Source organism: Sus scrofa, chromosome 13 (genome assembly GCF_000003025.6).
Source record: "Sus scrofa isolate TJ Tabasco breed Duroc chromosome 13, Sscrofa11.1, whole genome shotgun sequence".
NCBI classification, from domain to species: domain Eukaryota; kingdom Metazoa; phylum Chordata; class Mammalia; order Artiodactyla; family Suidae; genus Sus; species Sus scrofa.
Window position 1 is genome coordinate 121,634,473 of NC_010455.5, and position 12,302 is coordinate 121,646,774.

General features: G+C 42.3%; 1 protein-coding gene across 17 annotated transcripts in view; it reads left to right on the top strand.

The window, feature by feature from the left end:
• The window catches only part of YEATS2 (YEATS domain containing 2), a 108,309-nt gene continuing 99,357 nt past the window's right edge, over positions 3,351 to 12,302 (top strand). For 5 of the 17 annotated variants that reach the window (XM_021069914.1, XM_003132559.6, XM_021069918.1 and 2 more), the window contains exon 1: positions 3,374 to 3,580. Coding sequence is in view for 1 of the 17 variants with exons in the window: in XM_021069917.1 (XP_020925576.1) it covers positions 4,207 to 4,211 (5 nt within the window). In the remaining 16 variants the exon portion in view is untranslated. The other 12 variants (XM_021069919.1, XM_021069920.1, XM_021069922.1 and 9 more) reach the window with 9 other exon arrangements.

Sequence of the window (12,302 nt, forward strand, 5' to 3'; positions counted from 1 at the left end):
AATAAAAAAATAAAACAAACTAGTGAATAAAACAAAAAAGAGGCAGACCCACAGATATAGAGAACAAACTAGTGGTTACCAGTGTGGAGAGGGAAAGGGGAGCGGTAAAATCGGGGTAGGAGAAAAAAGGAATTGTTTATTGTGTGATTACATGAGATCTTGTGTGTGAAACTTTAGAAAATTGTAAAGCACTACAGAATTTAATGAATCTTTCATTCAATTAAAAAAAAAATTCTGGCAAGTTCCCATGGCGGCCTAGAAGTAACAAACCCAACTAGTATCCATCCCTGGCCTTGCTCAGTGGGTTAAGGACCTGGTATTGCCATGAGTGGTGGTGTAGGATGCAGATGAAGCTCAGATCCAGATTGCTGTGGCTCTGGTATAGTCGGTGGCTACAGCTCCAAATAGACCCCTAGCCTGGGAACCTCCATATGCCCCAGGAGCGGCTCTAGAAAAGGCAAAAAGATTAAAAAAAAAAAAAAAGAACAAAATTGCAGTCCTATCAGAACTTTCCCCTCCCCACTCCCATCCCTTCCCAAGATGGTCTGCAGGATCAAAGGGAAGATTTGAGGCAGTGGCCAGAGGGGTCTCAGATCTGTGTGCAGAGCTCTGAGCTGTTAGCCTGGGTCTCCCTGGCCTCTCCAGCCATGTGCCTAGTCACTCCTAGTCACCAGGGCCCTGGTGGTATAAGGTGTTCAGGTTGTTGGCTGGTAAGCTCATGATATGTTGCTTTAGCACCTTGAGAGTCTGATGTCTCACCTCCCACCCTCACTCCTCCATCCCTTTTCCTCTTATGACCTGACTTGGGGGCACTTTGGCTCTTGCTGGGCATTTCAGTGCTGGCCATCCTTGGGGTATTGGCCACATTTTCTAGCTATTCCCTGCTAATTAATCCACCACAAGGCCTGACCTCTGGTTTAGGATCACCTGGCCCCTGGCAGAGTACCCACTGCCCTGGCCATGGCTCTCAACCATGCTACTTTCTGCTTTCCTGGCAGAAGTCATACAGAGAAGTCTGGGTTTCTGGCACACCATCCTCAAATCATGGACATGCAGCAACACTACCTCAGATTCCTCTTTCTCCCTAATGCTACTGTCTGCTCCTGAGCTCTAATCAAAGTGAGACTTCTGCTAGAATTGGGCACCCTTCTAAGCTGGGCCAGGGGAAGTGGGCTTCTAGTCTCCTCCATACTTAGCTGGATATGTCCAGGGTTAAAGCCCCAAAGTAGGACAACACAGACACTCAGGCTGACTACTTACCCTACCTCTTCCTCCATGAAATTTATTTTTATCTCTCCAATTTCTAGTCTCTCTCTGGGTTTTAGCTTAAGGCTCAGGGAGTCATTTCCTGGCCTTTCAGATTGGACTGACTGCAAATTTCACAAGTTCAGGAACCGTTTTGTTCATTTCTGACCCAAGTATCTAATATAGTGCTGGCACAGAGTGCCAGGACACAGAATAGAAACAATAAAAATTTGTTGAACCAATTATAGCTAATCTGTCTTTACCCCTAGAAGACCTGAAAGTTAGGAGGCCAAGAGTGACATTTATAAACCCCTCTATTCCCTTATCATGGAGGGCTTAGGAGTAAGTTCCTGGCCCAGCTCTTCATCTACCCATGCATTCAACAAATACTTTTTGAGCAGTTCCAGATATGGCACAGTGGGTTAAGGATCTAATATTGTCTTTGTGGTGGCTTGGGTCGATGATAAGGTGTGGGCGCAAACCCTGGCCAGGTGCAATGGGTTAAGTGAGTTTAGTGGGTTAAGGATCCATTGGGTTAATACAGTGGGTTAAGGATGCAGTGCCACAACTGTGGCCTATGTTACAGCTGCAGCTTGTCTGGGAACTTCCATAAGCCGAAGTGCAGCCAAAAAAGGCGGGGGGGGTGGGATTTAAAGAAAAACAAATACTCCTCAGAAAACTAAATATAAAACTGCCATATGATATAGCAATCCCACTCCTGGGCATATATCCAGACAAAACTACAATTCAAAAAGATACACCCATATGTTCACAGCAGCACTACTGAAAATAGCCAAAACATGGAAACAACCTAAATGTCCATCGACAGATGAATGGATTAAGATGAGGTACATATACACAATGGAATACTACTTAGCCATAAAAAGACCAAGATAATGCCATTTTCAGCAACATGTATGCAACTAGAGATTCTCATACTAAGTGAAGTCAGAAAGAGAAAGACAAATACCATCTACCACTTGTATGTGGAATCTAATATGTGGCAAAATGAACCTATCTATAGAACAGAAACAGGCTCAGGACATGAAGAACAGACTTGTGGTTGCCAAGGAGAGGAGAGAATGAGATAGACAGGGAGTTTGGGGTTAGTAGATGCAAACTATTACATTTAGAATGGATAGGCAGTGAAAAGTCTTACCGTATGACACAGGGAACTGAGTCCAATCTCTGGGGTTAGAACATGATGGAGGATGATATGAGAAAAAGAATGTGTATATATATGTGTGTATATATATATATATCTAGGTCACTTTGCTGTACAACAGAAATTGGCACAAAATTGTAAACCAACTATAATTAAAAAATGTAAAAAAAAGCTTTTGAGTGCGCATTATGTGCAGTGCACTGGGCTTGCTATTGGAGACACAGGAGTAAATCCTTTAAAACATTTTTATTAAACATTAAATACATCCAAAAATTGATAACATATACATAAGTAAAAAAAATATATAAAGCGAACTCCCTCTAAACCTTGGTAAATCCAACGATAAATCTTTACATAGTGAGAATAGATTGAAGGGGACAGAAACAAATCTCTGGAGACCAAATGGGAGGCTACAGAATCCTCAGGAGGGGAGATGATGGGGTCTATGGCAGGGTAGGACAGAGAGAGGACAAGGCAAGGTTGCGCTTAAGAGATATTTAAGCGGCAAACAATACTTTATGGATTGTTACTAGTTGTATGACCCAGATAAGTCCTCACCTTTCCCAGACTCAGTTTCTGCATCTGTAAAATAGGTTAACAACTATAGCTATTTGTATATCTAGCACAAAGCTTGGTACAAGCACACACACAAATCATAGCTACTGCTGTTACTGCTATGTTAGCTTCATAATTGCCGGGAGAACGAATATTCTGTCTTTGGGCTGAAACTCGCTATCTTCCTCTAAGGAGTAAAATGATACACGGTGATGCCTTTACCAGAACCCGTGACTATTCTCCCCAGACAGAGTGGCCGCGCGGGGCAGTGCCGAGCAGGGCTGTGCGGCGGCGGCGGGGTGAGAGTCTGGGTCAGCTCCAGCTCCGCCGCGGCGCCGGCCCCGCCCATAACCCTGCGAGCTCCGCCTCCGGAACCGCGCGCGCCGCCGCCGCTGCCGCCGCCGCAGCGCGCGCCCCGCCCCGCCCCTGCTGGTGACGTGCGAGCCAAACGGGCCGGGCGGGCTCCACCGAGCCGTGTGCTTCCTCGGGTTCTGGGGTCGCCGGGGCCTCGTGGCGGGGCGGCTCCTCGGGGGCTTGACCTGCCCCCTCCCCTCCCCCGTGCCCTCTCGCGGTGCCCGGCGGGGCCTGCGCTTCAGCCGGAGACCCGGAAAAAGGGTGAGTGTTGGCGGGAGCAGGATGGGACCGCCTTGCGCGCGCTCCGCTCTCCGGGGCATTGTCTGGGCGGGGGCGGCGCGGGCACGTGCGTGCCCCTCCCCCACTCCGCCGCGCCCCCCGCCCCCGGCTGAGGGGAAGGAGGGGGCGGGTGACTGGCGGGGAGAGGATCCGGAGGAGGAGGTTGGGTCCGGATGAGTGTGTGCGGCGGAGGCGTCTCCGAAGCGGGAACCCGGAATTTGGGTGTGTGGAGATATCTTTTTCTTAGCGGCACCGTACTGTCTCAGGGGATAGCGGTCCCTTGAGCCCCAGTGGCCGGAGCTTTTAGGGTGTTAAACGCGGTGGCCTGTGATGGGATTGGGGATGAGATTTGGCCCCAGGACAAGCAAGTTGTGGATTTATTAGCAAGAATCCTGGAATCTCTCTCCAACCTGTCGCCTTCCCTACTGTTCCCCTCCACCGTGAAGGATGAACAGGATGTAAAAAGGTTGGAGGATATTCCGGGGATGATGCCCGAGTTTAAAGCACCAAAGGTGTGAGACAGTGCGGGGTTGGAGTGGAAGGCTTGGGAAAATGAGTACTCGGAAGAAAGGCTGGTTTGGTGGGTTGTGGCCAGATTGCAGGAAACAATGAGGTTTGTATTATAACCTTTTTCTTTTTTTTTTTTCTATTATGAAAGTAATTATGTTAACAAAAATAGCAAGTAGAGGAGGAAAATATCACCAGTAATTCTACAGCCCTGACACATCATTCTTAGAGTTTTGATATATGTTTGCTAGTATTTTCTTTTAAGCTTATAACAGTTAAGGAGTTTTAACTACAATTTTCCATTCCCTTTTCTCATTAACATGTAAAATGTGATGTAATAGCATGTAGTGTTCAGCAATATAATTTGCTCTTAATAAGCAGGGAGCACGTATTCATCATAGAAAAATTTAAAAACACAGGCAAGAAAGTGAGGAAAAGTACCCTTGTTTTTACTGTCTAGAGATATTATCACTGCATGCATATATTTGGCTGTAAATGTTCTAAGATAGGAGCAGGTGAGGGAGGCTGTTTTTAGGATTTGGGTTTTTATGAGAACCTTTGAAGATTTTAAGGCAAGTAGCATAATCTGACTACCGAGAAAGAGGGCAAAAGTGGAAGCTAGGCGATCAGTTAGTTTACAGTACCTTGGACTAGGTCCGTGGAGGTGGAGATGGAGGAGAGTAGAATGATTAACAGATATTCTCGAGGTAGAATGAACAAGACTTGGAAATGGATTGGTGAGGGAAAGGGAGAACTCTGCTTTTTGATAATTGTTTTGAGCAACTATGAGTAGATGGAGGCATTTACTGAGAAGAATGGAGAAGAGAAATTTGAGGTGGGGGAGACCATGAGTTCCATTTGGGGGTTATTAAATTTGGAATGTATACTAAATATGAAGTAGGTATGTTGAGGCAGTTGGACGTGCAGGTTTGGTGCTCCCACAAGAGAAAGCCTAGAGCTGGAGATAAAAAAGATTGGCAGAGTACTCAGTATATAGACAATATTCAAAATTATGGGACTATAGGAGATAACTTAGGGAAAGAGTGTAGGTAGAGAAGTGAAAATTGAGTGAGGCTTAGGCACTCTAATGCTTGGAGGTCTTGTTGAGGAAGAAGATTGAGCACAGGACAGAAGAAACAGCCAGTGGCATAAGAGGAAAAGCAGGAGACTGGTGTCATGGAAGCCACGAGAGAACTTCTGGAAGATGGAGACTTGCTCTGTCAATGCCAATGAAATTTTTAATGAGATACTCAATTGGATGTTATTAGTTTGGACATTGGTATTACTATCCGGAGTTCTAGAAGTGGGAGGTGTAAACAGATTGGAATAATTGAATGGACAAGAGGAAATGAAGACAGTGAGGATGAATTAGAAACAAATGGCCCTTGTTGAAGACACCTTATTTTCATCTCCACCCATACTAAATTTGATAGATGAAAAATGGTGGCTTGCTTGTTTCATTCCCTAATTCCTAGTATGTTTGAACATTTTTTTCATGGTTATTGGCCATTTGTGGATTTCTGATCCTATCATCTGCGTATATTTGTGTTTGTCATTTTTCTAACTCATTGATTTTCTCTTGTCAGGAGTTCCGTAGATTCTAAAAATATGTGGCTTGATAGCGCTCACAGAATTTTCCTCGTGTGTCCTCCTCTCCCTCCATTCCCTGGGAATAAATTAATTTATTACATATGTTCCATCAAGAAGGACATGGTTAATACCATACTTATCATTTAACTCTTACATATACTTTTTTCAATTGTAGTAAAATCCGCATAACATAAAATTTACCACCATAACCATTTTTAAATATACAGTTCAGTGGGATTAAATACATTCATAATGTTGTGTCTATCTCTACAAGTCTTTTCATCATATAAAACTGAAATTCTATATCCATTAGGCAATTACTTTCTTTTTTTTTTTTTTTTGTCTTTTTTGTTGTTGTTGTTGCTATTTCTTGGGCCACTCCCGCAGCATATGGAGGTTCCCAGGCTAGGGGTTGAATCGGAGCTGTAGCCACCGGCCTACGCCAGAGCCACAGCAACGCGGGATCCGAGCCGCGTCTGCAACCTACACCACAGCTCACGGCAACGCCGGATCGTTAACCCACTGAGCATAGGGCAGGGATCGAACCCGCAACCTCATGGTTCCTAGTCGGATTCGTTAACCACTGCGCCACGACGGGAACTCCAGGCAATTACTTTCTATTTTCCTCTTACCCCCAACCTGTAGCAATCACCATTCTACTTTCTGTCCCTGATTTTGACTACTCTCAATAACCTCATATAAGTGGGATCAGACAGTATTTGTCTTTTTTTTTTCCTGGTCTTTTTTTTCTTCTTTTAGGGCTGCACCTGAGGCATATGGAAGTTCCCAGGCTAATAGTCTAATTGGAGCTGCAGCCGCTGGCCTATGCCACAGCCACAGCAACATGGGATCCTAGCCAAGTCTGTGACCTACACCAGAGCTCACGGCAATGCCGGATCCTTAACCCACTGAGCAAGGCCAGGGATCGAACCTGAAATCTCATGGTTCCTAGTCGGATTCGTTAACCACTGCGCCACGATGGGAACTCCTTTGGTTTTTTTTTTTTTAATAGCAGCCATCATAATGTGTGAGGTGTTTTTGATTTGCACTTTGCTAATATTAGTGATAGTACCTTTTCATGTGCTTATTGGCCATTTGTATATCTTCTTTGGAAAAATGTTAATTCAAGTCCCTTGCCCATTTTTTTAAAAAATTAAAAAATTTTTTAATTGCAGCACCTGCAGCAAATGAAAGTTTCCAGGCTGGGGATTAAACCCACACCATCACATTGATCTGAGTTGCCGTAGTTGGATTCTTAACCCACAGTGCCACAGTGGGAACTTCCTTGCCCATTTTTGAATGGAGGGTTTTTTTTTTTTTTTTTTTTTTTCTTTTTCAGCCACCCCATGGCATATGGGGTCAGAACTGAGTTTACACTGCAGCTGTGGCAACACAGTACCCTTAACCCAGTGTGCTGGGTGGGGGATCAAACCTGCATCCCAGTACTACAGAGATGCTGCTCATTTTGTTGCACCACAGCAGGAACTCCAGAACTGAGTTGTTGTTGAGTTTTAGTAATTCTATGTTTGGGTATTAATCCCTTTTCAAATATATGATTTGCAAATATTTTCTTTTTTTTTATTTGCAAATTTTTTTTTTGATTTGCAAATATTTTCTTCTGTGGGTTGTGTTTTTACTCTCTTGATGGTGTATTTTGATGCACAAAATTTAAAAATTTTCAGGAAGTCTGGTTTGTCTGTTTCTTTCATTACCTGTATCTTTGGTGTCATAGCCAAGAAATCATTGCCAAATCCAATTTCATGAAACTTTTGTCTGTGTTTTCTTCTAAGTGTTTTATTGTTTTAAGTTTTGTATTTGGGTTTTTTGTTTTCTTGGTTTTTTCTTTTTAGGGCAGCACCTAACAGCATATGGAAGTTCCCAGGCTTGGGGTTGAGTTGGAGCTGCAGTTGCTGGCTTGCACCACATCTATGGCAACTCCAGATCTTCTAGATCTGAGCCACGTCTGTGACCTACACCTCAGCTCGGGCAACGCTGGATGCCTTAACCGACTGAATGAGGCCAGGGATCAAACCCACATCCTCATGGATACTAGTAGGGTTCTTAACCCACCGAGCCATAATGGGAACTCCTGTATTTAGGTTTTTGATCCATTTTGAATTAATTTTTGTACATGGTATTAGTTAAGAGTCCAGCTTCATTCTTTTACGAATAGATACGCAGTTTTCCTAGCACTGTTTAAAAGACCTTTTTTTCCCTCCATTGGATGATCTTGGAACCCTTGTCAGAAATCATTTGACTATATATGCAATAGTTTTTTTCTGGGCTATTTTATTCCATAGGTCTGCATATCTGTTTATGCCAGTACCACACTGTATTGATTACTGTAGCTTTGAAATTGGGATATGTGAATCCTTCAGTTTTGTTCTTTTTCAAGGTTGTTTTGGTTATCTAGGGTCCCTTGAGATCCCATATAAATTTTTCTAGGATGGGTATTTCTGTTTCTACAAAAAATGTCATTGGGATTTTGGCAAGGATTGCGTTGAATCTGTACATGGCTTTGGCCAGTATTGACTTTTTTTTAATTTTTTTTTTACTTTTTCCATTATAGTTGGTTTACAGTGTTCTGTCAGTTTTCTAATATACAGCAAAGTGACCCAGTCACACACACACACATATATATACATTCTTTTTCTCACATTATCCTCCATCATGTTCCATCACAAGTGACTAGATATAGTTCCCTGTGCTATACAGCAGGATCTCATTGCTAGTATTGACTTTTTAATGATATTAACTCTTCCAATCGATGCACATGGGATGTGTTAATATTTATGTCTTTAATTTTTTCAGTAATATTTTGTAGTTTTCATTGTATATAAGTCTTTCACCTCCTTGGTTAGTCTTTAAGTATTTTTTTTTTTTGATGATAAAGATGGAAATATATTTGTAATTTCCTGTTATATTGTTCATTATGTTAGAAATGCAACTGATTTTTATGTGTTGAGTGGGTATCCTCCTATTTTGCTGAATTCATTTATTCTAACAATTTTTTTGGTGGAATCTTCAGGGTTTCCTACATATAAGATCATGTCCCCCCAATATTAAAACACCTTCCTGTTCATTCAGTGGATATACTATAATTTGCTATGGGCTATTTCTAGTTGTTGGTGTTTTTTGTTTGTTTGCTATGTTTTTTTAAGGGCCACACCTGCAGCATATGGAAGTTCCCATGCTGGGGGTCGAATTGGAGCTTCAGCTGCTGGCCTGCAACGCAGGATCTGAGCCGAATCTGCAACTACACCACAGCTCACTGCAATGCTGGATCCTTAATCCATTGAGTCAGGCCAAGTTTTGAACCTCTGTCCTCCTAGATATTAGTCGGGTTCCTTACCACTGAGCCACAATGGCAACTATTCTTTCTTTCTTTTAAATTAAATGGCCATGTCTGTGGCATATGGAAGTTCCCAGAGCAGAAATTGAATCAGCTATAGCTGCAAACTGTGCTCCAGCTGCAGCAACACCAAGTGCTTTAAATCCCTTCACCAGGCCAAGGATCAAACTTGTGCCTCTGCAGCAACCCAAGCTGCTGCAATCAGATTCTTTTTGTTTGTTTTGCTTTTTAGGGCTGCACCCGTGGCACATGGAGGTTCCTAGGCCAGGAGCCAAATCGGAGCTGCAGCTGCTGGCCTGCATCACAGCTCATGGAAATGCCGGATCCTCAGCCCACTGAGCAAAGCCAGTGGTTGAACCTGAGTCCTCATAGATGCTAGTCAGATTTGTTCACCACTGAGCCATGAAGGGGAACTTCTGCAGATTCCTAACCCACTGATCACAGCAGGAACTCCTATTTTAGTTTTTTATTATAAAATATAGAAAGAGAACTGACATTTAAGTTGTAGATCTCTAAGTACAGCGCACATATGATGTACATCACCATCCCTGAGAGTGTTTTTTTAGGATAGATTCTCAGAAATACTTGATTCTTCTCTCTTCTCATTCAGTAATAGAGAATTGAATTCTTCTTCTTTTTTTTTTTTTTTTTGTCTTTTTGCCATTTCTTGGGCCACTCCTGTGGCATATGGAGGATCCCAGGCTAGGAATTGGAGCTGTAGACGCTGGCCTATGTCAGAGCCATGGCAACTCAGGATCTGCAACCTATACCACAGCTCACGGCAACACCGGATCCTTAACCCACTGAGCAAGGCCAGGGATCGAACCCGAAACCTCATGGTTGCTCATTGGATTTGTTAACCACTGAGCCAAGACGGGAACTCCGAGAATTGAATTCTTTATTGCCATCTCCTTAAGTTGGCCCCCACCTCCCTGCCTCTAATGCTGCCCCTCTTTCAGTCTGTTTTCCACAGTGCGGCTGATGCAGAGTGAGGGTCAGGATTGGTGCACTTTTCCCGCATAGAAAACAAGACTTAGGAAGCAGATTGCTTCTGCATTATCTGTTCTTGTGGGAGTTAGGAAAAAAAAGTTTTTGAAAGCTAGAGTGCACTTCCTGGATGAGTTGGGATTTAGTTTGATTCTTAAAGGGTGAACAGCATTTCAGTAAGTGGAGAAAAGGTAGGGATGAAATGTGAACCTGTTGGAAGGTAATTAGAAGTTTAGGCAGGTGGACTTAGATGACTAGACAAGGAGAGGTAGAAGAACTAGTTCTACAGATTGTTTATTCTGTTTATCTGAAAAGTGAGCTATGGTGTTGACGCGTGGGAGACCTGATATATGGTGGTAAAGAAGGCTGATGGTGTGTCCGGAATACCAGGGCCTTCAACTTTATTTGTAATGTTTTTATTTATAGAGTTGTGGATACCTTGGGGATTGTTATCTAATTTGGTTTTTTAAAATTAATATAGTTTCAGAGTATGTGTACTTTTTTATTGATATATCATTCACATAAAATTCATCATCTGAGAGTGTATAATTAAGTGGGTTTTTTTTTTTAGTATATTCACAAGGTTGTATAAGCATTACTAGCATCAAATTCTGTAACATGTTCATAACTCCAGAAAGAAATGCCATACCTACTTGCTGTCAGTCCCAGTTCCCTCCTCTCTTCCTCACCTGGCAACCACTTGCTGTGTGTGGATTTGCTTGTTTCTAGATGTTTCATAGAGATATAATCATAAAACCTGTGGCCTTTTATACCTGACTTTCATTTAATTAGTACGGTATATTCAAAGTTGATGCACATTGTAGCATGTGTCAGTACTTCATTCCTTTTTTATTGCTTAATAATCTGTTGTATGAATATATCACATTTTGTTTATCTGATCATCAGTTGATAGACAGTTGAGTTGCTTCCATTTTTTTTCACTGTTATGAATAACGCTACCATGGCACAGTGGGTTAAAAATCTGACTGTTGGTGGCTCCGGTGGCTACAGAGGCAAGGATTCGATCCCTGGCCCAGCACAGTGGGTTAAAGGATCCGGTGTTGCTTCAGCTGTGGCTCAGGTTCAGTCTTTGGACCGGGAACTTCCATGTGCTATGGGTGCGGCCATAAATAAATTTTTTTTTAAAAATGCTGTTGTGAATTTTCACATAATGGAAGTTTTTGTGTGGACATATATTTTCACTTAGCTTGGCTGTATACCTAGGAGTGAGATTGCTGAGTCACATAATAATTCTGTTTTTAACTTTTTGAGGAACTGCACAACTATTTTCCACAGTGGCTGTACCATTTTACATTTCCACCAACAATGAATGAGGGTTCCCACTGTATATTCTTTATACATTTTTTGACAGTCTGTATGTAATAGTTGTGTGTTTATGTTTAAACAGCGCTGTTGAGGTACAATGGGCATACCACAAACTGCACGTATATAAAGTGTATATACCTTGATAAGTTTATATTTATACACCTGTGAAACCATCATCACAATCAAGACAGTAAACATATGCCTCATCCCAGAAATTCGCACAACATTGTAAATCATTTATACTTAAAAAAAAAAAAAATCAAGGTTAAGAAGGAGAACAACAACATATGCATCATCCCCCAGATTTTTCTCATGCCTCTTTGTGATCCCTCTCGCCCCCGTCCCCGTTGTTGCCCCATGCTGTGGCAACCACTGATCAGGTTTCTGTCACTGTAGACTAGTTTGCATTTTATATAAGTGGAATCATTGTAGTACTTTTTTCTTTAGCTGGCTTCTTTCACTCAGCATCCTTTTGAGATTAATTCATGTTGTTGTCGTGTATCAGTTCATTCCTTTTTATTGATGAGTATATTCTATTGTATGGGTCTATCATATATCACAATTTGTTTATCCATTCAGCTGTTAATGGACATTTGGGTTGTTTCTAGTTTTTGACTATTACACATAAAATTGCTCCGAACATTTGCATACAAGTTTTTATGATCATGTGCTTTTATTTCTCTCGGGTAATTCCTGGGAGTGGAATGGCTGGGTCATGTGGTAGGATATGTTTAATTTTTAAGAAACTGTCAAACTGTGTTCCAAAATGGTTGTACCATTTTACATTCATTCTCACCACCAATGCATACAGGTTCCAGTTTTCCACATTCTCTGTAGTTGTGTCTTTTCAGCATATAGCGAGGTAAGAAGCAAGCAGAAAGGGACATAAAGACACCTATAATCCATCTCCCAGATTGGTCCTTTTGGCTCCCCCAAATAATG